The sequence below is a fragment of the Podarcis melisellensis genome, assembly GCF_964234715.1.
Source record: "Podarcis melisellensis genome assembly, chromosome: 13".
NCBI lineage: Eukaryota > Metazoa > Chordata > Lepidosauria > Squamata > Lacertidae > Podarcis > Podarcis melisellensis.
The window spans coordinates 20,603,667-20,631,655 of record NC_138545.1 but is presented as its reverse complement, the minus strand read 5'-3'; the positions used below and the strand labels follow the sequence as shown (position 1 = coordinate 20,631,655).

At 46.7% G+C, this 27,989-nt stretch overlaps 1 protein-coding gene and 1 long non-coding RNA gene across 5 annotated transcripts; one reads left to right on the top strand and one right to left on the bottom strand.

Moving 5' to 3' along the window:
- Nucleotides 1–13: 13 nt before the first annotated feature.
- On the bottom strand, nt 14–27,631 carry LOC309355269 (excitatory amino acid transporter 2-like). Of its 4 annotated transcripts, none has more exons than XM_081885977.1 (12): nt 27,149–27,631; nt 26,072–26,205; nt 19,800–19,962; nt 13,304–13,456; nt 10,710–10,960; nt 10,404–10,581; nt 9,243–9,369; nt 7,167–7,400; nt 5,710–5,904; nt 4,975–5,109; nt 2,561–2,774; nt 14–845 (listed from the first exon to the last, which is right to left on the bottom strand). In XM_081885977.1, the coding sequence occupies exons 3-12, from the start codon at nt 19,927–19,929 to the stop codon at nt 750–752; spliced, it is 1,713 nt and encodes a 570-aa protein (XP_081742103.1). In that variant the 5' UTR covers nt 19,930–19,962; nt 26,072–26,205; nt 27,149–27,631; the 3' UTR covers nt 14–749. The 4 variants fall into 4 exon arrangements, with proteins under 4 accessions (XP_081742103.1, XP_081742104.1, XP_081742105.1 ...); XM_081885978.1 differs by lacking the exon at nt 26,072–26,205 and adding an exon at nt 25,591–25,860; XM_081885979.1 differs by lacking the exon at nt 26,072–26,205 and having other exon boundaries at nt 27,032–27,631.
- On the top strand, nt 17,118–21,007 carry LOC309355342. Its single transcript, XR_014162505.1, has 3 exons — nt 17,118–17,210; nt 19,307–19,624; nt 20,285–21,007. It is a non-coding gene; the product is annotated as an uncharacterized lncRNA (long non-coding RNA).
- Nucleotides 27,632–27,989: the final 358 nt, after the last annotated feature.

Here is a 27,989-nt window from a genome sequence, read left to right as displayed (position 1 = left end):
AGATGGGGCTAGATGGGCAAAACAGTCTGACCTGGTATAAGGCAGATTTCTATATCCTACAAGAATCTCAAGGGTGGAATGTGGCTGTGTAAGAAAAATAGATCCCCACTTCCCACCCCCAAGCAATCTACAAAAGGTATGTGCAAAAAAAATATACAAGTCTATGTATATGTGTACACACACACGTACAAGACAATGCGTAGATACAGCAGCTGTGTCTCTCTGTGTGTGGCTGTTTAAGTTATCCAGGTATCTCTCATTCACAGCTGAGGTTGCTGCAGAAAGCGGGTTCAGGTAGGAACTGTGGAACTAGTGCTCCTTGGGACTGGTTGGGTGGAAGGCAGGGAGCCCAACAGTAGGTGGCGCCATAGAGCCGATGGCGGGCGGAGCCAACTAATTCTAGTTTTGTCCCCGTCCCCTGTCCTTCTCCTGCTGAGTTATACAAAGGGCAACAGTGAGAAGAAAGAGGAGGAAACGGACAGGCAGTGGCTCCTCCTGGACTGGTTGTTAAGCAGGAGGACAGGTGTTGGGGTAGGGGCAGGCTGAAGGCAGAATGAGGTTGGTGGGGCAGGTGACCCACGCACCTGAATGGACCAGCCTTCCATTGGGTACAATATTCATAAAGATAATAATCAAATCAGTTTGGGGGCCCCTGCCACTCCTCCCGCCCCCATCTGTGTTGCTGATGCTGGCAGCATCGACCAGTGTGTGTGTATGTTTGTGTGTGAAGTGAGTGGGGGGAAAGGGGCTTATTCTTCTTCCTTTTTCTTCTCTTCCTCCTCTTCATCAGGCTCCTCCTCATCCTTCTCACTATACTGTGACGCCGCATCCATTTTTTCTGGAAGCTGGAAGCAGAAAAAACGGGGGGGGGGGTGGATTATTATTTATTATCTGGGCATGTGTGAGTGTGTTTGTTTGGTGTCTAGACTTCTGTGCTGAAATCTCTCTAAATCCCTTTGATCAGCAAACAAGGATTCCGGGGGCTTTTCCTTCGCAGAAGCTCCTGTGCTAGGAACATCTGCATGGCAGGGAGCACAGCAAAGCAATGCAAGCACAATAATGCGGGGAAGAGCAAAATACCTGTTGAATTCTCTCCCCTGAACTGGCTTGGACTTCTTAAAACAAGCAGCAGTCTCTGCCAAGCAGCGAGCAAATTCAGATCCTGCCCTCAATATTGCAAATCAGGAAAAGTTTATCTAATTAGCTTGATTTGCATGCAGCAGGACTTCCACGTTTATACTTTTTTCTGAAAAGGCGCTGGAGCTAAAGCCCATTTTGGAACCGAAAGGAATTCCACTGCGTGACTTTAGCTTGCAACACAGAAGTGAATTGGCTGTGTTTAACCCAGTGATGAGAGAAATTAACTCTGCACATGCCCAGGGGTTCACCTTACTTCACACGCCCCGCAGCCAAATCCAGACAACGTTCCTGATCCCTAGCTCAAATCAAGTCTTGGCTCAGAGTTACAAGGAACAATGGAAAGGTAGTTCAACGGGGCTCAAATATTATTTTCCTTGTGAATAAAGGCTTACAGCAAACATCTTAGTTTAGAGAAAAAGAGGGTAGAGAAGGCAGGAAACGCAGAACACTAAGAGGTTTGGGAGATCAGGTACAGCAGGATTGGGGAGCCTGTGGACTTCTGAATGTTGTTGGGCGCCAACTCCCATCAGCCACAACCAACATGACCAGGGAGGATGGGAGTTGGAATGCAACCACGTAGGAAGGGCCACAGAGATACACAGGGATGGAAATAGTGAAGAGGAAAAAGTGATTTGCCCCTTCTCAGAAGCAGGTATTCAGGGCCCCCACCCACTATAATCAAGGCAGTAGGTTGAAGCAAAGGGAAGGACTTTTTTCTTTCCACGATGCAAAACTGAGCACCAATAGGACTTGCTGGGTTTGTTCACTCAGGCGCACTCACTCCTTGAGGATCACAGCATGTGTGAACAAGATGTATTAAGAAAAAATCGAACAAAATTAAAGCTTAGAGCTTTCGGTGCCCCTTTACAAACATATCTCTTGGAAGGCTCTGCATTTGGAGCTGCTGTCATTATTAAAGAGAGACCTTCCTGCCTCACTTTAGTGAAAGCAAACAGCCCCGTTTTATTTTTCCAGGCATGCAGGGAGCGGGGAGGAAGCTGCTTTTAGCAGACATTTGCTGCAAGAGGGACCTCTCTTGTATGCAGCGGTCCCTGTGGATGCAGGTTCCTCCTTATCCCCTCAGCTGGTGGGAATGGCAGAAAGAATCATATTGCTAGCCCTCTGCTTGGGGCTTCTCAAAATGCTGACTGCCGAGCCAGCAATGCCCCTTGCACTGTGGATTTACCCAGAGACAGGATTCAAAACCAAAGAGGCCAGCACTAAAAAGGCCTTGCTCTGAATCTAGCCCTCAGCACCACAATGGTTCCCTGTTACATACAGACAAAGTAGGCATTGTGCCCAAAGGAAGACTATCCTGAGCTGTGTGGGCGCAGGTCTCATGTCCATGTCTCATGTCCCCAGTGACTGTCGGCTTCTCCCAGTCCCACTGAACATTCACCGGGAACTTTCTCCTGCTCACCTCTTCCTCATCCTGGCTGGGCAAGACGGTGTAGCCAGACCCGATGGAGCCCTCCTGGTGATTGGCCAGAGCCTGCAGCTTAAGGGTAGTGGGGTCTGTCTCAAGCTCCTCCCCCCTTCCGTCAATGAGCGCCAACTCTTTCTGGGAGAGGAAATGGACGATGCCAGCACCAAAGGAGTCGCCTACCACGTTGATGGAGGTCCTCATGCGGTCCCTGCAAGGAGGACGGAGGAAAACAGGGAGGAGGGGGTTAGAGCAGGCTTCCTCAACTTCGGCCCTCCAGATGTTTTTGGCCTACAACTCCCATGATCCCTAGCTAGCAGGACCAGTGGTCAGGGATGATGGGAATTGTAGTTTCAAAACAACTGGAGGGCTGAGGTTGAGGAAGCCTGGGTTAGAGTGACCTGGTCAAGGCCTACCATTGCCTTCACTTCCCATCCTTCCATTGTCCTTGCTTCCCACCTATCTGCTTGCATGTGTGGTCATTATGTTTTGCCATCGCTGGAGCTTTCTGTCCATTGGACAGCCTACCAGGAAGAGAAGACCTCTCTTGAAGGAGCTGCTTCACAGAAAAGACCACATCATGTTGCCTCACACTTCCTTGGGCCAGGCCTGGGCCAGGTGCCCTTGTCCCAGTCCTCGGAGGGCTGAGCCAGTCATGGGGTCCACCAGGGGCCTCTCAGGCCTGTCAGGCCAAGAACAAGACTCCCACCCCAGGCCTCAGACAAGTTCTGTACAGGCCTGCCTTGAAAGCTAGGCTTCCCAGTGGTTTCAGTGCCACATTCATATGTGTACATCACTAAATGTCGAGAATTGTACATAAGACTAGAAGAATCTGTCAGTTTTGGTTTTCATGGTTTCTCCCTTTTGCAGTCTTAAACTCAGTTCTCTACATTTCTCCAGCTATTTGAAATGAAAATTTGAGCGGTGTTTTAATGCAAATTTCCCCTAATAAACACGTTTGTAAACTGTTTTAACTAAGGCACACATTTTTGCAGGCGTTTTCTCCTAATATAATGCATTTTTTGGGGGTATGTGATCTTTACTGATAGTCTTTTTCATGCACTCTTTCCCCTAATATATGCTTTTTTGTAAATTTTGTTTGATTGGAGAACTGCATTGCAAAATTCAGGTGAGTGAAAACTGAGAAGGACGGCAGTTTTTGTTCTCATATTGTTTCAGAAAGTGCAAAGTTCATTTTTTTCCCTTTGCTTTCTCTCTCTTGAGTTTCCATCTCTTGATTTTTACTTCTTTTTGTTTTTTGTTCTTCTTTATTCTTTTTCTTTATTGTATTCTGTGTTGGAAAATTTCAATAAAAATATTTACAGCAAAGGGAAAGTGCGAATTTAAAAGACGTGGCTTCAAATCCGAACTGAACTCAACGTTTCCCCTGTCCCTACTTGTACATGTTAGGTGGCCCTTAGAAATGTCACTGTGACCATGGCCAATTTGAAAACCTGGCTTCCAGCAGGGATGGGAGGAGCCTGTGGCTGTTCAGACGTTTTGGGCGATGACTTCCATCATCTCTGATGCAAGTTAACGGGACTTTGGCAGAAATAGGCAAGGACTGGGAATGAAGCAGTATGACCACCCCACAACTTTCGCAGGTGTGAGCGGTACTGAAAGCGGGATTGTCTGTGTCCGCCCCAATGGCGTCACGAGCGCAAATCATGATGAATTAATAATAAAAAGGATGTTGGGTGGGGTGGGTGGTCCTGCAGAATAAATCCACCACAAAGGCACCCTAATTGTTAAAGAATAAACCCACCTGTCTGCAGGGTCTCTTTACTTACAGGGCCGCTGGCATAAATCGATAGATAATTTATTACGGTCGGAGACCAGCTTATAAAACACACTTGGGGGTACAATCCCAGAAGGAAAACAAACATTTAAATGCACAACAATTTAAATGCACAACAATGCACAGCGATAAATATAAGTTTTATAAATGCTTGGCATGCTTCAGAGCATGGTTCCCATGAGACGCAGCTACCGAGACAATCTTAATTTGCTCAGAAATCTAAATTTGCCTCTATAGGTATAAATTAACATATGCAAATTCCACACATTTTTCTAAAAATAAATAAATTAACGCCTGAGGAGATAAAAAGGCAATGGATGAGGTTCTTCCCCTTCCCATTTTATTTGCACAACAACCTTGGAAGGTATGTTAGGCTGAGAGGCTGTTAGTGGTTCAATGTTGCCAAGTGAGAGCTTCACAGCTGAGTGGGGATTATGAACCATGGTCACCCAGGATCCTAGTCCAACACATTAACCACTATACTGCACTGTCTCTCAGATGTGTTGTGGGTTGTTGTTTTTTAATGACCCTGAAGGGGGACATTGATGTCGTGGTTTGACCACACTCCACTACTGCCTTCCCAGACCAAACCCCTGCCCTTGACGTCACTCACAGTAGCCAGTCCACAGCAATGAGGAGGCTGATGTCCTGGGTCGGGAGTCCCACGGCTGTCAGGATTAAAAGCATGGTGACCAGCCCCGCACTGGGTATACTGGCTGCCCCTACACTAGCCAATGTGGCTGTTAGGCTGTGGGAACAGAAAAGGAGAGAAATGAGGTGTTCGATCACATTTATAGGCTGCAGAGCATCAAAGCAGCTTGCAAAATTTAAAACAAGTAAACAAAGCAATTATTAAAATAAGCAGAAAGCAGCTGTAGCTCAGGGGGCCGAGCACCTGCTTGGCATGCAGAAGGTCCCAGGTTCGATCCTCTGCATCCACAGGTAGGGCTGGGAGAGACCCCGGTCTGAAACCCTGGAAGGCTAAATGGACCAGTGGTCTGACATGGTAAGAACATTTGGGGATGTTTTTGCCCACCAAAACTGTGGGGAAAGTCTTGGACAAATACTTTGGTACAGTGCTAGCTTTAATGGCTCGAGTACGAAAACCCCGTAGCAAAGAAGCTATACAAATCTTTGCTGGAGGGAATTCCACAATCGGGTGCCACAACCAAAAAGGCCCTGCCACTACTACTTTTCTGAAGGCTGCAAACAAGGACTTTGCTGAACCGCTTAATAAGTGGGCAACTTTGTATGTGAAATCCCGCCCTTGAGGTGAGTTACATCTGACCTGGGCACCAGCCAGCTCATGAGGGGGGGGAAACAAATCAGGCCTACCGAGTCACCTCACCTGACTGTTGCGATCTGTCCGCCATCTAAGTGTATGCTGTTCATCTGTGCAATGAAGATGGCTGCCACAGCCTCGTAGAGAGCGGTGCCGTCCATGTTTATGGTGGCCCCAATGGGCAGCACAAAGCGGGTCACCCGCTTGTCAATTTTCAAGTTCTCCTCAAGGCAGCGGAAAGTGACAGGCAGCGTCCCGGCGCTGGCATGCAAAGGAGGCAGCAGGGGTAGCAGGGACGTAGGGAAAAGTGATTTTAAAAGCTGCATGTCCATATGTAATTTCTCCCAAAATCCCCTTCCTTCTCATTCACCCGTATCTGGACGCATTGTTTGTACACCCTGTAGCCGACAATCCTAAAGGCCCAATCCATACTTAATTTGAGTAACATGGCTGCTGCTGAGGTTGGCTGCTCCTCTTTCTCCAAAGAGAGGAATTCTATCCTGAGGAAATCCTCCCTGAACGCTGCCTGGCAAGAAGAGAAACGGGGGAGGCCAGCAACCCACCCCCCATCACTACCTGCTGACCTTTCGTTAAATTGGAAATGCTAACTTACGTTCTTGTAATTCTGCTCTTTTAGTGTATGACAAAATTTCTTAGTTGTCTATTGGTCCTGTTTAAATGTCTTTTTGAAATCTTTGTATACTATTTTTCTCTGCTCGTTTGCATTAACTTTGTTCCCTTGCTCTGGGACTGAAAACAGTCCATGAGGAGGAGGAATAATAATAATAATAATAATAATAATAATAATAATAATAATAATAATAATAATAATAATTTTATTATGTATACCTCGCCCATCTGGCTGGGTTTGCCCAGCCACTCTGGGTGGCACCCAACAGAATATTAAAAACATGATAAAACATCAAACATTAAAAACTTCCCTAAACTTCCCTATAAGGCTGTAAATAAATAAATAACAAACAATTACAGTCATACCTCGGGTTGAATACGCTTCGAGTTGAGCGCGTTCGAGTTGCGCTCCGCAGCAACCTGGAAGTAACGGAGCGCGTTACTTCCGGGTTTCACCGCTTGTGCACGCGCAGCTGCTCAAAATGACGACATGCGCATGTGCAGAAGCTGTGCAGAAGCTGTGAAAAGCGACGCGTGCGTGCGCAGACATGCCGTCGCTAATTACGTTTGCTTCTAGATGCAAACAGGGCTCTGGAACGGATCCCGTTCATATCTAGAGGTACCACTGTATATATACACACACAACCCTGAACATGTTCCATAAACCACCTGCCAACACACACCCAAGTTCATAAATTAACAATATACTTAATTGGTAAATATTTTTTTTTAAAAAATAAATACTATTTTATGTAAACCACATAGAGGTTTTTTTAAAAAATAATAATAATTATGTGGTTTATAAATTTTCCCAAGTGAGCAGATAAATGAAATGTCCATCACCACATAAACAGTGTCTGCTATAAAGGAAGCCGCGCGAGAGTTGCCTGTACCTGGAGGCTGTGCCAAGAGCCGTAATCCAGGCCTGGAAGATGCCAGCGTAGAAAAGGAAGGGGTTCTGGCGCGTGATGACGAAGAAGATGAGGGGCAGCACCATAGCACCGTGGATGACCAGCCCCACAATGACCGTCACCATGTACATGCCCAGCTGACGGGCCACCATCTCCAGGTCTTTGATACCGGCAATCTTGCCGCAGATGAGGGAAGCGATGCCAAACGGAGAGTACCTACATTGAGGAAGGGGACGTTCAGAAGACTGGCAGATGCTATCGCAGCGCACAGACAGACTACGGAACTCCCTCCCACAGGAATGGCCATTGTCGTGGAATGGTGGGAGGCACCAGCGGGGAAACCCCCTGAGGGAAAAAGGCTCAGAGCCAGGGGATTAGTGGTGGGACGACGACGAGTGGTCAAAGGGAGAAGACTGGGATGAGTCGGAAGCTGAGGAAGCAACAGGGTTTAGTGAGCAGGAAGAGTCTGTGGCAGAGAGCAGTCCAGAATCAGAGCAGGGACAGAAGCAGGAGAGGAGGGAAGCCAAGAGGCGGAGATGAGTCAGGCTGGTGAGGAGGCAGTGAGAGGAGCACCATTGCTCAGGTAGAATCCTATCTAGAGTAGGAAGGCTTAATGGCTAGGCTGGACAGGTGGAGCCACTTCAACCCCTGGGAATCCTTTGTTGCTTCGCATGTTCCTCTAGTCTACACCCCCTCCCAGCTCTCAACGCATGGGGGAGATGTACATGGAGATACAGGAACTCATTTCTACGCCTGGGTGGTGCTCGAATTAATAGGGGTGCAGGAGTCAGAGGGATCCAGGCCTCCCTACCTTTCATGATGGCCCCATTAGTGGAAGGGCATGGGGGGGGAGGGAATCAGTGGTTAGTTTGAGTGTGTTTCAAAAAGCGTCCCCTAATTCCCCCCCCCCATTGTTTGATCACTGCCTTTACAGTGTTTCTCAACCATGTTGTTGGACTGCAACTCCCATCATCCCTGACCACTGGTCATGCTGGCTAGGAATGATGGGAGTTGTAGTCCAACAACATCTGGGGACCCACAGGTTGAGAAACACTGCTTTAGACGCTTCCAATACCTGCTTTAAAGACAAGCACTTTTTGGGTGCCTGGCACAGCCTGCTCGACTTGTATGTTTGGAAATAATCAGGTATAGGTGTGACCTGCAACTCAACACTTCTTTGTGGAGGTCTCCTCCTTTAGGGTTCCAGCCAGCCATGCCCTTTGCAGGGCACTCCATTCCAGACTAATCCCTCTCCCACACCCTGGCTGGTTTCCCTCAAGCCAGTCATATGCTGCTCAGTGTTCCGTGGCCAATGAGCACACTCACTTTTTATTTTAGGAGTCTCCACCCAAGCTTTTTTAAATCTGCTATTACCTCCCTCTTAACTATACGGACCGGATAGTAAAAGCTATGGTTTTCCCAGTAGTGATGTATGGAAGTGAGAACTGGACCATAAAGAAGGCTGATCGCCTAAGAATTGATGCTTTTGAATTATGGTGCTGGAGGAGACTCTTGAGAGTCCCATGGACTGCAAGAAGATCAAACCTATCCATTCTGAAGGAAATCAGCCCTGAGTGCTCACTGGAAGGACAGATCCTGAAGCTGAGGCTCCAATACTTTGGCCACCTCATGAGAAGAGAAGACTCCCTGAAAAAGACCCTGATGCTGGGAAAGATGGAGGGCGCAAGGAGAAGGGGACGACAGAAGATGAGATGGTTGGACAGTGTTTGCGAAGCTACCAGCATGAGTTTGACCAAACTGCGGGAGGCAGTGGAAGACAGGAGTGCCTGGCATGCTCTGGTCCATGGGGTCACGAAGAGTCGGACACGACTAAACGACTAAACAACAACGACATTACCTCCCTCTTACACTTAAATAATGCCATTTTGGCTATGTAAGGCTCAGCATTCCAATAATGATTTTGCTGTTGCTATCTCTGATGGCAAAAAACAACAGCAATAAACCAACAGGACTGTAGTTCTTGCTTCCATACTTACAAGGAAACTGGCATTGATATTTAATCTCTAGGTTGCATATCTGTATGTGAGTCTCTCTTACCACATGATCATAGAGACCAGCTTCATGATGATCTCGTTGAGGATGTTGAAGAAGTCGGCCATGGGCTTAGCCTGCTCGCCCATCTTCCCCATGCAAATGCCAAAGGCAATGAAGAAGCCAATCAAACCTGCAAGGGAGGGGGGTGAGGAGAGAAAGGGGGAGTCAGAGAGAAGGAGGGATCTCTCCCCAACCCTGTGCTCTGTCTCGCCAACAGAGGACGCTGAATGAACAGTTGAAAACACACCAACCCACCTACCTCTCGTCTCTCGTCTGCACACCAGATGCAGGTAGGAGGAGGAGAGGTGTGCTTAATTTATGTTTATTATTAAAAATGCTAAATTTCAAAATTGAAAACGGAAATGGTGAAGCAATGTTGAGTTTGTAAATTTCAAAATTCAAATCTGAAATGTTGAAATAACATTGAGTTTGAAAAACATGTAAAACATGTAAAAACGAGTCTTAACCGATGCCTTTTGAAGGCCCCCAAAAAGGATTAAGTATTAATGTGCCAAATTCAATTTCTTCTCTGCTTTTCTACCCCTCCCCTATTTTATTTATTTGTTTTTGAATCAATGTACTGCCCAATTAACAGTGGGGTTTTTTGGGGGGAGGGGGCACAGCTTTAAAAACCACACAATTAAAACACAAATATCCAAGGCCTTGTCTACACGTGTAAAGGATGGTGTCCAAATTCCTAGGTGGTAGAATGGGCAGAACCATTTCAGACACCAGAGGGGAGATCACAGTTGTGAATGCTCCCATATTATAAAGAAACAACCTAAAGCAGAAAGCACTCACAGCAAAGAGAAGGTTGAGACCAAACCTTTCCTGCTGATGTCCTGGGTCCACCCCGCTCCTCTTGTTTGTGTGGTTTTGGCAGGGAGTTTCCCCCCGGGGAATAAAATGCCACCCTCTACCTGCAGCCTGCAGTGGTACGGTCCTTAATTCCCACCATCTCAGGCTTCTACCACTTCATTCTGCCGCATGAATAGCATTCATGACGGAGGACATTCTAAAAGCATGCATATATAGTTTTGAAATTTAAAAATGATTCCACGTGGTGTGGCTATGGCTGCGTGAGTTGTTTGTCCACAGCACCCTCCATATTTGCTCCTGGCCTCTGCTGAGCTCTTCCACTTTTGCTCTTGACCAAAGTCTCACCCAAAACGTTCATTCCAGCCTTGAACTCCAGCTGCTTCTGGGTCACGGTGCTGGGACCCACGTTGACCTCCGTGATGGTGGTGTTGAGCACTGACCCACTGGCGTGGACTATCTGACTCACGTTTTCCTTACGGACCACAACCGGGGGTACAGGGATCTTCGTTGAGACGGTTTGGATCTGTGTGAGAAAAAGGCGGCATGGTAGGTGGAGAGGGCGGTTTGGAAGCAACCAACCACTGCCAAACCACTGTCCCAGGCCCTGCCGGCCTTTGCCTCCCTGATCCATACATTTGCTACTTGCGTTACCTGCTGGAAACAGGCTTGGACCAGGTTTTCGGGGAACAGGTTCCTGATCAAGTCCAGAAAAGCGTCCAGACTGGAGACCTCCTCGTTCCTAGTCATCACCGTGGGGGATTTCTTGAGTTTTGGGTTGCCGGGGTGGATAGACAAGACCAGAATGACACCCAATATGGCCGCCACCACAGTGGTGGACATGTAATAAACCATGGCGCGAGTGCCCATGCGCCCGCTGGATTTGGCATCGAGGCCGGCCAGACCTGCCCACAAAACACATCACAAGAGGTTACGGGGTCAAGGGATGGAGAGAGGCCACCCTCCCTAAGCCCATCCTCCATGGAAGGACGTAAGAGGTGGACAGACCAAACAGAGAGTCACAAAGAAAATAATAGTTGGAAGGAGAGGAGGCAGTTGCAGAATGGTGTCTCAGGGAGTGGGACCAGCTTCCTTCTGCTTCTCATGATGAGCCATATACTGGGATAGCTAAAGGTAAAGGACTCCTGATGATTACGTCCAGTCAAATTTGATTATGGGGTGTGGCGCTCATCCCCGCTTTCAGGCCAAAGGAGCCGGTGTTTGTCCGCAGACAGCTTTCCAGGTCATGTGGCCAGCATGACTAAACTGCTTCTGGCACACGGAACACCGTGACGAGTGCCAGAGCGTATGGAAGTGCCGTTTGCACTGAGATAATGAGCATACAGGGGACGCGGGTGGTGCTGTGGATTAAATCACAGAGCCTAGGGCTTGCCGATAAGAAGGTCGGCGGTTCGAATCCCCGCAACAGGATGAGCTCCCGTTGCTCAGTTCCACCTCCTGCCAACCTAGCAGTTCAAAAGCACGTCAAGTGCAAGTAGATAAATAGGTACCGCTCTGGCGGGGAGGTAAATGGTGTTTCCGCACGCTGCTCTGGTTCGCCAGAAGCGGCTTAGTCATGCTGGCCACATGACCTGGAAGCTGTACACCGGCTCCCTCGGCCAATAAAGCGAGATGAACGCCACAACCCCAGCGTCGGCCAAGACTGGAAGTAATGGTCAGGGGTCCCTTTACCTTTACCTAATGCGCATACAATACAATAACAAATCTGCATCTGATGTAGAACAAATTGGGGTTTCTAACACAAATCTCTTATTGGCAAAGAGAGGTCTACAAAGACCTGGTCAAGGAGAGAGCCAGCGTGGTGGTTATAATGTCAGATTAGGACGTGGGAGACCAGGGTTTGAATCCCCACTTGGCCATGAAGCTCACTGAGAAACCTTGGGCCAGTCACTGCCTGACACCTTAACCTAGCTCACATGTAGAGCCCCTTCACACACCAGTCAAATGCACAGATCAGGTGGCATGTTCACTGCATGTGTTGATAGTGATAGGGGCTGGTCTCCCACAACTAGGGATGGGGGAGGAGTTTAATTCAGTTCACATTTTAAAGATGTATATTTACGAAATAATATGCGAATCAAAACACAGCTGTCCTACAAAATTCACACTTATTCCGATTTAGCAATGCGGTTCTCCAACCAGTGTCTACAAAAATTCATATATAGGGCAGAGTTTGTGTATAAAAATGAACATATTAGTGATGATGGTGCAGTTGGACATAACTATGCATGAATGCTATTTAGTGCACAACAGGATTAAGACTGGAGAGTTCTGTTCCTATACTCAGCTAAGCCATGCCCCCTCACTTCCATGAGGAAGTGAAGCAGCTTCTCTTCCTCTCACTCTTTCCATGCCATTTAACTGACCAAGGATGATGTGTCTAAGCAAACTGCAAGCTTAGAACACATATTTTAAGCTTTCTGTATTTTCTACCCAAGAGTATTCTGCCTGTGTTCACCTTGCTGCTACTAGGATAAATGCATGAATCTGACCCTTGGAGCATTTTGTAAGTAAAACATTTAAAACTTACTTAACAGTGTGTGCTCTGATCATTGCAAGAGGAGTAGAAAATGGGTGAAGTGCTGTATGCAACTAAACAGGATAAAAGAGTCTAACAACCTATATTCCTAATGCTATACTGCTGCTTGACTTTTGTGAGCTTAAACTCTACTCCTGGGTGCTCCCGCCTGCTGGAGAGTGACTTTATCCCTGTGTTTTCAATCTGGGCACCCAGCTGATTCTTTTGTTATTTAACTCACACAGGGATCACAGGGACTGATATTTTCCTCCTACAAATATAACATACAAAAATGCATTAAATTAGGGGAAATTGCTTGCAAAAATATGTTTGCCAGTCAAAAGTGCTTATAAAAATGTGCTTGTTAGGATAAATTTGCTCTAAATTCCTGATGATTTTTCATTATTGCAGAAGTGTGGAGAACTGAATTTAAGACTGGGAAAAGGAGAAACGGAGAGAAATGAAATTGACCGATCCTTCCAACCTTTCCCACAACCCTCTCTTACATTCTTTCAAGGCACGGGGGGGGGGGGCTCTTATGAACTCACCTTGGATGCCATTTCCCCCACAGTTTCACAATTTGTTCCTTGTTCCTTTCAGCGAAAACCCAATCTCTCGGAAGGCCAGCTAAGCTATACAGAGGCTAGCGCCCCACTTCTGAGGTTTGGGATCTGGAGCCATTTCTGCCCCCGCCCCCTCCCCCTCTCACCTGAAATGAGACTGGATATCACAAGAGGCAAGATCAGCATTTTCAACATGCGCATAAGGATGTCTCCAGGAAAAGAAATCAGCATGATCAGGTCGCTGTCGAGAGGTGGGAGCAACCTCAGGAGACTTCCAAACAGAGATCCCAAAATCACTCCTGAAACGAAGAGGAAAAAGAGAAGGTCCCAGGATACTTCAGAAGTAGCTGAGAGCAGGACTAGGCTCTTTATCGACAGGGGGTCCTTTATCAGTGGTAGCACTAGGGTTGGGCTTTGGGGCAGATGTCCAAGGTCCCATGGAGCCTAATGAAAAGGAGGTTTATTATTTATGCCCCGCCCATCTGGCTGGGTTTCCCCAGCCACTCTGGGCAGCTTCCAACAGAATATTAAAATACAATAACCTATTAAACATTAAAAGCTTCCCTAAACAGGGCTGCCTTCAGATGTCTTCTAAAAGTCTGGTACATCTGGTGGGAAGGTGTTCCACTGGGCGGGTGCCACTACCGAGAAGGCCCTCTGCCTGGTTCCCTGTAACCTCACTTCTCACAGGGAGGGAACCGCCAGAAGGCCCTCAGCGCCGGACCTCAGTGTCTGGGCAGAACGATGGGGGTGGAGACGCTCCTTCAGGTATACTGGACCGAGGCTGTTTAGGGCTTTAAAGGTCAACACCAACACTTTGTATTGTGCTCGGAAACGTACTGGGAGCCAATGTAGGTCTTTCATTTACCACAGACCCCATTTACCACATGTCCGCTCACCCCTCTTGGTGCGGCGGCATTGAGGGATGGCGGAGGCTTCACTGGGGCCCCGATGTGGGAACTGGAACTGCCATGCCCTTCCTGATAGGTGGTGTGTGTGTGTGTGTGTGGCAGAAGCCTCGCCCCCCCCCCCAATCTATCATGAACTGGATCCTAGCTTGCATCCTGATTTGGCAAGAGGGGATACAGGCTGGGACTTGGGCTGTGCCAGGGGGTGGAGCCAATGGAGCGGTGAGGCTTTCCCTCAGAAAGCTAATCATTGATAATAATAATAATCTCTAAAGATGGACACCCTGATAAATCCATTACGTCAGAGTCTAAGACCACTGTCCCATTAAACACTTACCTGGGAGGAATCATAGAATTGTGGAGTTGGAAGGGACACTGAGGAACATCTAGTCCAACCCCAGGAATATGCAACTGTCCCACATGGGGACCGAATCTGCAACTTTGGCGTTGTCAGCACCACGCTCTAGCCAACTGAGCTATCCAAGTCCCACCAAATTCAGCAAGGTAATTTCCATCTGTTTTAGGGTTTTACCTTTTGTATGTTTGAAAATATAATTGTGATTTGTTTCTTGGTTTTACTGTTTTATCTTTAGTAAACCACTTTGAGGTTGTTGTTTACAATCAAGTGGTGTATGAATTTCATGAAATAAATAATAATAACAATTAGGGCTGAGCGTGCTCAGTGGTCATGGAATGCTGACTGAGTGTTGGGTGTGTGTGTGGGGGAGGTTAATGGAAATGAGTGCCAGGATTCCTGAATGGCCACTTGGCACCTGCTAAAATTGGCACATCGAGCTGCCATTAAATGCACAGGACAGAAAGCGGTCCGTTCAGTTTCCAAAACTATCTGAAACTGGCTCGCGACTGTAGTACACAGATACCGCCCCCCACGCAAAGCCGAACTGCTGCTCTAGATGCTGTGTGGGTGTGCTAAATTCAAGCATTCAGGGCAGGATCATGATGATACCGATTTCTAAACCGTTTGGTGAAAACAGGATCTTTTCATGGGATCTGTTCACAGAATCCGTGTCCTACTTGGAGTAAAGCCAGGCTACAGGGGTTCACGCCCCCGAATCCTCGCTGGGAAAAGATCCAGGATAAAAATTGCTGGATACTGCCAGGGCAAAGTCAGGACAGCTGGGAGGGAAGGAAGGGCAATAAACCAACCCTCTCCTGATCCTACTTATTATATCCAGTGCTGCAGAGACCCCCTTATTAAACTTACTGGAGGTCTTTTCATTGTTGTTGTTGCATTGAAACCCATGGGTTCTCTTGTCCAATGAAACGACGTTCAAAACGAACTGTATAAATCAGAGAAACTGGTCCAGAGGTGTAGGTTTTATTTTGAACTACGTCTAGAGGTTTGGCAAGGGTGCATGAAAAATTATTTTAGCCACGGATAGGAGAGGTGAGGGGCGACAGAGAAATCCAAATAGGGAAGGGTATTATGAATGCATAATGCAAAAGCATTTTGTTCTAGACATTCTTTGCATTTCCCACAAACATTTTTCAACAGCGCTGAGAGCTAGGAACTTGCTCAAATGGCAACAGCAACAGAACCCGAAATTATCAAGGGTCTGCATTTTGAACCATATATCGCACATGGTGTGGTATTATGCACATGCAGGTATCCTGGGAAAAAATATATGAATAAAGGCCAGTGTGTACAATTGCCAGAATCAAGTGATATAAGGCTTCAGCCTTCTGTGTAAAGCCATTTATGAGGTTTGGAGCAGCAAATGTTTTATTGTGTTATCAGTCCAGGGCTGGTCATGAGAAGCAGAGCTGGAAATGAAGAACCCCAGCACAGCTGTCAAGCACCTTCCTTTGGTTATTGAGATTGCAGACTGCTCTTAACAGCTTCAGAGGGCAAGACTCATGCCTGAGCCCCCTTCATGGGGAAAAAAACCCCTCTCCTTGGACTCCTCTAAATACCACCTCAGTCAGATGACCTAATCATCTGACCAAGTCAGTTTCCAATCTTAAATTCGGCTCTCCAGATTTCCACATCAGTTTTTTAATTTCTACCCCCCCCCAAAAAAAGAGTCTTGATGACAATATCAGCAATTTTCTGTGCTAATACACACATTTTTGCAAAAAACAAAAAACAATTTCCCCCTAATATGATCCATTTTTGCACACATTACCTGCACTGCAATATTTGGAGAAGTGCGACAGTAACTCAAAACGAGATCTCCCTCTCTTTCACACACGCACACGGCCAGCCCTGCTGGCATTTTGCTCTGTGGCACAAAGCTCCCTGTTCCCTTTTTCTCAGCGCATGAGATGCTGGTGTCCTCTGGACCCTTTCGCCCTCTCCTTCAAGCTGATTAGGAGCTGTCAGTGGACGCAGGGAGGGTGGGGTGGGGGCCTTGGGTGAAGCTACAGGGATTAGACCCTGTTTAATTTTCTTTCTCCAGGGCAATGACGTAAAAGAAACAATGAGAGACTAATGAAATCCTGGCCTTTTACCCTGTGCTACGAGACTGGATGGCTAGATGGAGCGTGTGCGTTTTTTCCTGTTTGAATCTGTACGGCGATTTGAGAGAAAGACAAGTTAACCATACAGATATTGGTCACATGCGATGTATAGTTGAACTGTGGAATCATCCCTTTCCACGAGAGCCAGCAATGGCTACCAACTTTGGGGTGGTTTCGAAAGAGGATTAGTCAAATTTGTGGAGGACCAACCTAGCCGTAAAAGGGACGCAGGTGGCGCTGTGGGTTAAACCACAGAGCCTAGGACTTGCTGATCAGAAGGTCGGTGGATCAAATCCCCGTGATGGGGTGAGCTCCCGTTGTTTGGTCCCTCCTCCTGCCCACCAGTTCGAAAGCACGTCAAAGTGCAAGTAGATAAATAGGTACCACTCCGGCGGGAAGATAAACGACGTTTCCGTGCGCTGCTCTGGTTCGCCAGAAGCAGCTTAGTCATGCTGGCCACATGACCCGGAAGCTGTACGCCGGCTCCCTCGGCCAATAAAGCGAGATGAGCGTCGCAACCCCAGAGTCGGTCATGACTGGACCTAATGGTCAGGGGTCCCTTTACCTTTTTAACCTAGTCGTGGCTTCTAGCCGTGATGGCTATAGTCTCCCTCCACTGTCAGTAGCAATGAAGCCTCTGAATACCAGTTGGTGGGGATCATAGGTGAGCAGAGTGCTGCTGTGCTCATGTTCAGCTTGGGCATTTGGTTAGCCACTGTGAGAAGAGTGTGCTGCACATGACGGGCCATTAGCCTGATGCAGCACCGCTCCCCTTATGTGCTTATGTGTTTATTTGAATTTTGAAATACTTCATTGTCACTTGTACAACTTGTATACAGTGAGATTACACGAGCACCCTCCACTCAGCTCTCTTAGTCTTATTTCCCCTCATTTACTGATGCACACCCTCTAAACCCAAAAGCCAGTTGCCCTGTTGTTGTCTTTTCACTCAGCAGCCTAACAGCCCATGGATAGAAGCTGTTCTTTACCCTTTTGGTGTGACTAATCATGCTTTTATATCTTCTGCCTGAGGGCAGGAGATCAAGAAAGTGCCAAAATATTATGAAGATGTCAAGGAAGGAAGGAAGGAAGGAAGGAAGGAAGGAAGGAAGGAAGGAAGGAAGGAAGGAGCCAGAAAGAGAGGAAGGGCAGGGAGTGCATCCAGTGGAGGAAATAAACCAGTTATTAAGCTACTGTTCAAAGGTACACAAGTTTGTGTGTTTGCAGCCAACGAAGAACAGACAAAGAGGTCTGTGCATACTGCTGCACACAACAGAACGTGAACTTGATAGCAATACACGCAGTGAGAGTATCTCAGATAGCGCACACTTTGAAAGCTTCCCTTCTTGTTTTATGGGTCCTGTTCATATGTCAATTCCACACCCTTTTCCTCCTCCACGTCTAAGAAACGGCTCCTTTTTCTTTAGCTCCTCTGCCTTCTGCCTATCCCTGAAGAGGTCATCCAGGGCCAAGAAGCCAGCCATGCTGCAGGGCGACGAAAGGGTGTGTGTACGGCTGCAAGATATGGCAGGTTGCCCAGAGATCGGAGATTAGATGAGGGGCTATGGAAAGTTACTACCCAGATGGGTCTTTTTTTAAAAAAAGAAAAAGTAGCCTCATTGATGGACAGCTTGCTTGCTTGCTTGATTTATTTATGGATGGCTTGGGGTCAGAGAGGTAATTCTAGAACAATCACAAAGTCTTTCTGGAACCATTCATGCCCTCCCCTCCCCATCAGACTTTTTACAATAAGAAAGAACGAATTCCTATGCCCCACAAATAACCTAGAGATGCATTTTAAATAAAAGGACACATTCTACTCATGTAAAAACACGCTGATTCCCGGACCGTCCGCGGGCTGGATTGAGAAGGCAATGGGCCAAATCCGGCCCCCTTAGTTTCCCTATCCATGACATAGGACAATGATGCAGCACATTTGTTTTCTGTAGCTCTAGTGAGGGTGAGGCTTTGAACCAAGAGCTTCTAACTATAAGAGAAAGGATTTTAACTGAAGCTTAAGAAGAACTTCAAGATGATACAAGCTGTTTCACAGAGGAACTAGCTGCCTTGGAAGATGGTGGGTTCTCTTTCTTTACATGTTCTGAAGCAAATGCGGTAGTGGGCTTCTTGCAACAGCCAGGGGTGTTGAGCTAATGACCTTCAAAGGCCCTTCCAGCTACAATAATCTATGGACTCAGCTACATTAGTCAAGAAACAGCGTTTTGAATGCATTCTAAACATGCAACACCAGATGGTGCCAGAGAGCAAAATAAATTTCTAAGCAACTTTCCATAGTGTTTTTTTTCTTTTGTTATAAAGATTTAATTTTTGACTTAAAGTGCCCACCCATGTGTAGATCCACCCTATGAGCAGTGTAGATCCACCCTAGAGCAGTGGGGCAAGTAGATCAGTTGATGGTTCAAATAAAGATAGAGGCTAGCAAGAGGCCATCCCCTCCTCCATCATGTCACTGTAAACGCCATATTGGCAGAATTCCAGATCTGGGAGAGAGAAAGCAGTGTGCCAAAACTTAAGCATGTGGGGGCACACACAGAGACACACACACACGTCTGTTTTGGAAACTGCCCTTCCTATGGGAACATCTGGTTTTGAAGAGATTGGCTACAGTTAGAAAGGTTGTTTTAATCTAATGGGCCAACTGGCAGATATTTCTAGGCCAGATTTCACTCACAGCCCGTCAGTTCCTGACCACTGCCTTGCTGATCTGCCTATTGCACTACTACTATTTGTCATTTGCAGACTGTGCTAGATGCTGCACAGAACCTAGAACAGATGTCACCCCTGCCTAGAAGGACTTAAAGGAAGGTGGAAGTTACTTCAGGCATGAAGAACTGCAGAGAGACAGAAAGGGGTAAACAGAGACTAAGGAGGTTGTTCTCAGATGGAGGCTCTGCGTCATCTTACCAATTAACAGCTTGGGACTAGTATACTTGAGGGATCGAGCTTGCACTTTCCAAGTGCCAGATAATCTGCATTACATACCTATGATAAAGCAATCTCTAAGTGTGTAGCACCTGTAGTTTTACAGTTTCAGCACCAGCAAGTCCATCCCAACACGTAAGCCCATTGTCTATAGTTGCTTTCAAATTCTGTTGATTTTTATCTGTATTTTATGGATAACTATCCTCTTTTATGTGCACTGCTTAGAGATTGATTGATTTTTTTGTAAAAAAAGTGGTTCATAAGTCATGATAGATAGATAGATGATAGATAGATAGATGATAGATCTTACCAACGATGGTGAGGGTCAGCAGCAGGTTTCGCATCAGCCACCCACAGTATTTATCCAGGCAAGGTTTTGGAAACTCTTCCAAGCTGATGTGGGGCCCATCCGCCATGGGGACCTCCACATGGTTAGTCATTTCCGGGGCAACTCCCAAAGCCCCTTGTTTCGTCTCAAGAGGAGAGGGGGGAGAGGGGAGAAAACAAAAAGTTAATTTGGATGGAAACAAAACTTTGTTTTCCCACTTCAGAACAGAGAGGGGCTGGAGCACAGGCCAATCTGGAGGGCACCCCCTTTGACCCAGACGACAACAAGAATAACAACAAAAATGATTAGATGAACCAGGTAGATTAATCAATTAGCAAGACTTTCAATTTACTAAAAATGTGCCCCTGTTTAATCAGGTAGCATTTTTTTTATTTTAAAAATGCACTATTTTTTAATACAATTACCGTACTTAACAATAACAGCAGGCCTCATCCTTTTTCTCACAGGTAGGAGGGAAAGCCTCTCCAACAAAAGAGCATATGTAGGGATGGTTCCATATTCCCATCCTACTGAAAGCAGGCCCATTGAAGTCAATGGGACTACTCTAGGTTGGGAATCTAGATCTGACCTCTTATCCGAAAACATAGTATTTTTTTTGTTTCAGAAGTATTTTTCCTCCCATATACAAATGCATGTGAATTTAATTGACTGGCTAATGGATTAATCTAATTAAATATAAGATTAACTGAGATTTATTTAATCAGGTGGGAGAGAAATGACAATAACAACAACAATAATGGAGTTTCTCCTATGTGGTGCATTTCAAGATTTCAAAACACTTCACAAACATTGGCTCAGGCAATGAATTGGGTTTGCTGCTGGCAGCCCTGGAGCCAAATATGGCCTCTTGAGAGTGCCAGCTACTCCATCAGTTGCCAGCTTGACTTCTTTTCTTTGCCCATTGTCAGAAATAGACTTCTAAGGAATGAGAATGAGGTAGGTGCTCAGGGTAAGTTCTGGTATCTCTTATCCTAGAAAAATAGCACTGGCTGTCCCCTTAAGGGCAACATGACCTCCTGATTCCCCTCTCTCTTCCTAGGTGACTAGGGGAAACCCAGCCGGAGGCCTGTGTTAAGAACCTTGCTTGTGAGCTGTATGGAACGACACAACCAACACCTTTGAGGAGCCTGACTCAATAGCAAAGCTCAGCAGGCAGCCTACTTGGCAGGAGTACGTCCTCAATACACCCTCCCTTAAAGGAACCCTCTTTTTGTTCTCTGTCCAAATGGAATAAATGCTGAGATACTACTGGGTGGTGGTGGGTTGGCTAGAAAGGTCTTCCTTGAGACTGCCCTGGCTTTGATTGCGGGACAATCCTTCTGCTCGAGTGAGGGGTCAAGAAGAATATTTGGCACCGTCTAGCTGGGAAGCGAAGAACTAGCCGGGAATGGGACAGACAATCTGGGCCCCGACTGATGAGCCTTCCTGCCGTTAATCAGCTAGGGGATAATCAAATGGACGTATTGGATTTTGGTCACGGCATCCGACCAGATCACGAAACTCCGTCCCTGTTAAGCGAGTGGGCGTGATCCGCTCTGCAGATTTAAACTGGCTTAACGGTTTTATTGGTTCCTGTGTGAGTCACTGATACAGGCACCATAGGACCAGGCCATTCCTTCTCCTCAAGTAGTTCTCTCGGCTGCCCCCCCCCATCACATTTCCTGTTATAGTCACAATAATTTCTGGAACACAATCTCAGGCGCAACAAGTAAGGTGAAGGTGTTGGAACAGGTTTGGTGTGCTGGCCATGGAAAATCGGGCACAAAACAGCACAGGTCAGCAACTAAGCACAGATGCAATGCCAGCTGATCCAAGCCTAGAAGGATTAGGAACAGTATAAGCAGTGGCGGAGGAAGTCTCTCGGGTACCTGGGGTTATGTGCCCAGGGGTGGGGCGAACTGCCCATAGGGGCTAGGGACAGGGCATGCCACATGGCGCCCATAGTGGGTAGGGATGGGGTGGAGCTAGCACCCCCACTTGCTCCGCCTCTTATACTGAGTCAGACCATTGGTCCATCAAGTTTAGTACGGCCTACACTGACTGGCAGAGGCTCTCCAGGATTCGGGGCACGGTTCTCTCTCAGCCCTACCTGGAAATGTCAGGGATGCTACTTGGGACCTTTAGCTGGTGCTGTAAAACTGAGCTACGGTCCTCGTGGTCCAAGAAAATTAGAGTTGGTCTAATCCAATGCAGTCCCATGGACTGCAAGAAGATCAAACGTATCCATTCTTAAGGAAATCAGCCCTGAGTACTCACTGGAAGGACAGATCGTGAAGCTGAGGCTCCAATACTTTGGCCACCTCATGAAAAGAGAAGACTCCCTGGAAAAGACCTCATGTTGGGAAAGATGGAGGGCACAAGGAGAAGGGGACGACAGAGGACGAGATGGTTGGACAGTGTTCTCGAAGCCACAAACATGAGTCTGACCAAACTGCGGGAGGCAGTGGAAGACAGGAGTGCCTGGCGTGCTCTGGTCCATGGGGTCACGAAGAGTCGGACACGACTAAACGGCTAAACAACAACAATCCAATGCAGCACTGCTTATGATTTTATGTGTCCCATGAATGAATCCCCATGTCAATCATTAAGGCATATTTGGGGGTTCAGAAACATACAGGTTTCTTCCATGCCAGCCGCCAGTTCTGTACAAACAGACCTACAGGACTGTCAGAAGCTCAGAGTGTGGCTCCAAATGAAAAGCACTTTATACCAGGGGACTGGTTCCCCACGGTGAGATGGCACCAGGAAGTCCTCTTAACCTGGACTTGGCAGGACACTCAAGCGGAAGCATCTGCTGTCAGCTGCCCCCCTGGCCATGTTGCGTGCTCTAGGCAAAGTCAGAACAGTTCTACTTTTGGGAAGAAGGGAAACTTCTAGAGACCCGGAAGGTCGGGCGGAAATGGGAGTGCTAGCAATTCACATCAACAGGAGTTTAACAAGGCATCCTACAAAGGCAAAACATCAGGAAATAGGGCAGCGGTCAGGGACAGGTATCAAAAATAGGGGCCTCCTTCCTTCTGGAGGTTGCCTGGACACCTTTCCAGTGAGAAGAGGTTTGTCAGACCAGGTGAGAGGGAGCTGTGTCTCGAAGCACATTTTGGACATACAGGAAGCGTCAAAACGAACAAAATCAAGCACTAGTTTTCTTTTCTCCTGCGAGTTTTCTCTGTTTGCTAAAGACAATTCCCTCTTCCCTTCATTCGATAAAAATGACACTATGCAGAGGGAGATTCCTTTCGTTGACTCATGCATTTCCCAGGAAGCTGTGGTTTTCTGGCTCTCCTACAACTCCCAGGATTCTTTGGGGGATGCTGTGACCGTTCACATAGCATGAAACCAGATATGAATTTGTAATGGTGAGCAGATCAATAAACCCAGTAGTGTAAAGGTCATTTGCAGAGGAGAAAGAGATCCCTGCCCTGTACGACAAGCAATGCCATTTGTGCAAAGATATAGACATAGGCCCCAATCTAGCGCCAGCTGTACACGAGTGAATCTGAGTTGCGGGCGTATATCTGTGTTAAAGATGAATCTGGCCAGTTCGCTGGGGATAGAGTGAGCATTGGGGCATGGATGCAAATTATTAAAGGAAGGATTGGCATATCACACAATGCAAGGAGATCGTGCAGACAGAGAATTATGGTTCCAAACTTTAGGGATGAATCTCTCAATTAAGGTTTCTCTCTACAGTCGTACCTCAGGTTACGAACACTATGGGTTGCGCGTTTTTGGGTTGCGGACCGCACTGAACCCGGAAGTACCAGAATGGGTTACTTCCGGGTTTCGGCGCTCACGCAGAACCACAAAATGACGTCACGCGCATGTGCAGAAGCGCCGAATTGCGTCACGTGCGTGTGCAGATGCAGCGCTTCAGGCTGTAAACTCTGCAGGTTGTGAACATGCCTCCCACACGGATCACATTTGCAACCCGAGGTATGACTGCATTTCTAATATTTTCCAATCTGAAGTTCAGTTCTCCACATTTCCACATCAGTCTGACTTTTTTAACTCTTCATGAAAACCCACCAGCATTTTAGTGCGAATTACTCCTAATATATGCATTTTTATTGCAATTTTGACTAATATACAAATATTTCAAAACAAGTTGGCCTCACATCATGCATGTTTGTGTGTTAATTTCACAAGTATATGTATCTTTATGCATCCTACAATATACTTGGCCGGAGAACTGCATTGCAAAATTCAGAGAAGTGTGAATTTCAAAGGCTGGCTAAATTTCGGTTTATACACTGTTTCAGAAAGTGTGAATGAGGTTTGCTTAAATAAATGTGAAGTGAATCAAATTTATCCCCTATCACTGGTCCACACATACATTTCCCCCTTTTGCATTGTGTTCGAAATTCTCCTCTCCCCTTCTTCTATTGACCAGCAGCTGGCTCCCATACGTCGAATCTCCTAATCCATATTAACTTGCAGGATTTGGAACCTCTGGGTGGTTCAACGATTTCAGTCATGAGAATAAATATAGAAAAGCGACACATGCAAAAATTCATCCTTCTCCTCTTAATTAAGTCACAGATTCCTTTCCAACGAGGGGGCAGTGGAACTATTTTTAAAGTTTTTTTGGGGGGGGGTTAAGGATGCAATTGGGTTTAGATTAAACCAAGAAAAGACAAGGACTCTACATTTCTACTGAGCAAGCCAATGTAGTATCAGAGGCAAAATCTCATAGAGGTGAACCCCCCTCCGCCCGCCCCCGGCCATTTCCCAACACACACAGACAACTTTTCTGGCAAAACTTGGCAAATTTTGGGTTGAAAGGAGAAAGCAGATGCAACAATATTTTGCTTTTCAAATATTTTGTTGGAAACTGCCCAGAGTGGCTGGAGAAACCTAGCCAGGTGGGCATGGTATTATTATTATTATTATTAATATATCACCATCATCATCTTTGATTGATGCAAGTGTATGCAAAAGTTTGTGTCTCACAGGATTCTTTTTCAGGTAGTCCTGATGAAGACAAAGTGTCCCGTGGAACTCAAAAGCTTGCACCATCCTGCAGCACTATACAACAAAAAGATATAATTTCATCTGCTTTCTAGCTCCTATATTTTGGGATCACCATACTACCAAAGACACTTACAGAAGCATTAATCCCTTAAATGGAAAAAAACTCTATGTCTTCCCATGTTCATACAGAGTACATACAGAAATGACCCCATATTCTACTCATCTTATAGTAGCCAGTACTCAATTAGCATTCCCCAGAGAGAGAGAAAAGGCCAACATTTTTTTGCCCCCACCCCGTCATTTCTCAGAGAACCTCCATTTCTAAGTTGTACAAGGGTTGCCAAATTCTTTTAGCTGCCCCTGCTCCTGTGCCTTTAACATCAAGAAAGTGAGTGAAGCTTTCTCTTTATGCCTATGTTCAACCCAGTGGCAGGACCTGCTTAGGAAAGTAGCAGTTCTACATTGGAAGCATTGTTATTTAGAATTTAATACACATAAATTCTCCACTGCCACCTCAGAAATGGTGGATTATACCCCCCCCCCAACCACACAAAGACTACCCATTTCCCAACTCTCTTCTGGGATGAGTTTATCACACAACAGAGGGCAGCTCCCTCTAGAGGGGAAATCTCCCCATGACCTTTTGTCTAATCTTCCCCCCACCTTGTCCAAAAGAGCCCTTAAAGAGGCTGGGCAAAATCTACCCCCTAATCTCTGCCTCCCTGCACCCCTTCTGGTCCCCTGCCCCACCACCATTTCCCCTGGCTGCCTTGCTCCTTACCCCACGTAGGGAGGGGGGGACGGTGCGTCTCGGCGGGAGGCGAAGGGGGATCTGAAGACGGCGGGCGGCAAAGGGGGAGACTCTGGTGGCTTAGTGCCCCCGTCACTCGACGACGTCAAAGAACAAGTGTGGTCAGGCAAGGCGGGGGGGGGAGTAAAGAAAGATTACAAACAGAAAAAGGAGCAGAGCTGTGCAAAGGACAGGAAAAATGGACATGAGGATAAAACCCCTAACTGGGGGCTGAGCAGACAGCGCTGTTTAATCAGTGGCCTTTAAAAAAAGGGGGGGCAGGGAGAGTCATCAGAGGTGGCAATTTGGGGTAGGCACCCACGATGAAGAATTTATTTTATGAAATACAGACTTGGTCCTACTGCAGTTTCGCAGGCAATGTGGGGTTTTTTTGAGGGGGGGGGATCTGTTAGCAAATGCCATCTGTCATTAGTGTCATTCAAACCACTGATGTTTCGATGTCTTAACTCACCTCGAACTGCTTGCCGCATCAGTAACCTGATGTCGTTTTAAAAACATAGGTATTGGTACTTCCTTGGAGACAGATCATTGCATGTAATAGGACAGAGAATCTTGGGTCGGTCCCACATGTTAATAGAAGTTAAACTGATGATCAGCGTTAAAAAAGGGGGGGGGGCCTTTAGAGTTACACAGTACCCCAGGCAGAATGGAAAAGTCACTGGTGTTCAGAGAGAATATGGCGGAACTGTTTTACTAACAGTACTACACTGGCAAACACAGAACGTATTTTTAATGCTTATGAAGGCTCTGCAAAGTGACTTTCTCCAAGGAATACAGGAAAGTTGCAAACCATTCTAGAAGCATGGGCATCCATAACCCCATATTCCCAGGTCCTTTCTTCTTCTTCTTTTCAAAGGGGAGAGTTTAAAGCATTTATAAAACCTGAGATATAAGGCAAAATGTGCAGGCACTGTTCCTTCTCATTTGTATGCGCGTTCCCCCCTTTCAGCATTTGCTTTTAAATAAAGATATGCCAGTCTCACCCAACAGCCCTGTGAGGTAGGCAGGCAGCTAGGCAAGTAGGTAGGCTGGGCTGAGAGGCAGCGACAAAGAGAGTGACTGGCCCAGGGCCTCTCAGAGCTTCATGGCCAAGTGGGATTTGAACCCTAGCCCTACATCTGACCCTCTGGGCCTGCTCAATACAGTGGTACCTCGGGTTACAGACATTTTCAGTTACAGATACTTCAGGTTACAGACGCTTCAGGTTACAGACTCCACTAACCCAGAAATAGTACCTCAGGTTAAGAACTTTGCTTCAGGATGAGAACAGAAATCGTGCTCTGGCAGCGCAACAGCAGCAGGAGGCCCCATTAGCTAAAGTGGTGCTTCAGGTTAAGAACAGTTTCAGGTTAAGAACGGACCTCCAGAACAAATTAAGTTCTTAACCCGAGGAACTCCCCATCCTCTTTACCTCGCGTGTCGTGGGGCAGGGACTTCACTCTGGGAGCCTTTTTTTGGCTGAAGAGCTGGGTACAAAAGCTCAGAATAAATAAATAAGACCAGTATGGCACAATTCAGGCCTACTCACACGCAACAGCCGCTGGTGGCCTTTAACTGGGGAACCCTCTCGCCTTTGGGGCTGTTTGGGCATCTACGTCACAACAAAAGAGAAAAAGTTACTGCTCTTTGGCAGAGACGATGTGGCTGAGGTCATTATTGCCCATAACGAGAGCAAGCAGTTTTTCTTCTTTAGAGAGAACTCTCCCTTCACTCACGCAGATTCCAGAGGCCAAATCTCAAACAGCCAAAATAAGTATAGATATAAAATATAAATATGTAGCCTTGGTGGCCCTCCACAAAGTCTCACAGATTTATCGTGGTGCCAGGTTTAAATGGGGGCAAGAGCTCACTTCATCAGGGGATGATATACCGGTATATACTCCATGCATTTCCTGAAGCTGGTCCACAAAAGCTTATGCTAAAATAAACCTTTGAAGGGCGAGAAGACTTCATTGTTCAAGTGAGGCCATGTAAGCCTAGAGGTTCCTGCTCCAGGTTTGAGGGGCCCCACCTATATCAGTGACCCTCTAGCCACCATTTTAAATTTCCCCCATGAGCCTGAGCGACACTACATTACAAACTCTGTGGTACTTTGTGAGGAATTCAAAAAGGCAGGTGGCTGTCAGGTCCAGCTGCCCTTCCCTGAGAAGGCTAGGTACTGAAGCCAGAATTTGTTGCTATCAAAGGGTTAAAAGAGTAGCAGAAACGCTCTAATCACTGAGCAGCTGGAGGTCATTAGGCTTCCAGGAACATGAGTCTGTATAAATAGTCCCCCTGTTTGTTTGTTCTTCCCCCCTTCTCCCTTTTGGGTGTGTGTTTTGCTGAGATGTGTGGTTCGTCGCCAGGATTGTTTTTGGGTGTTTTGTAAA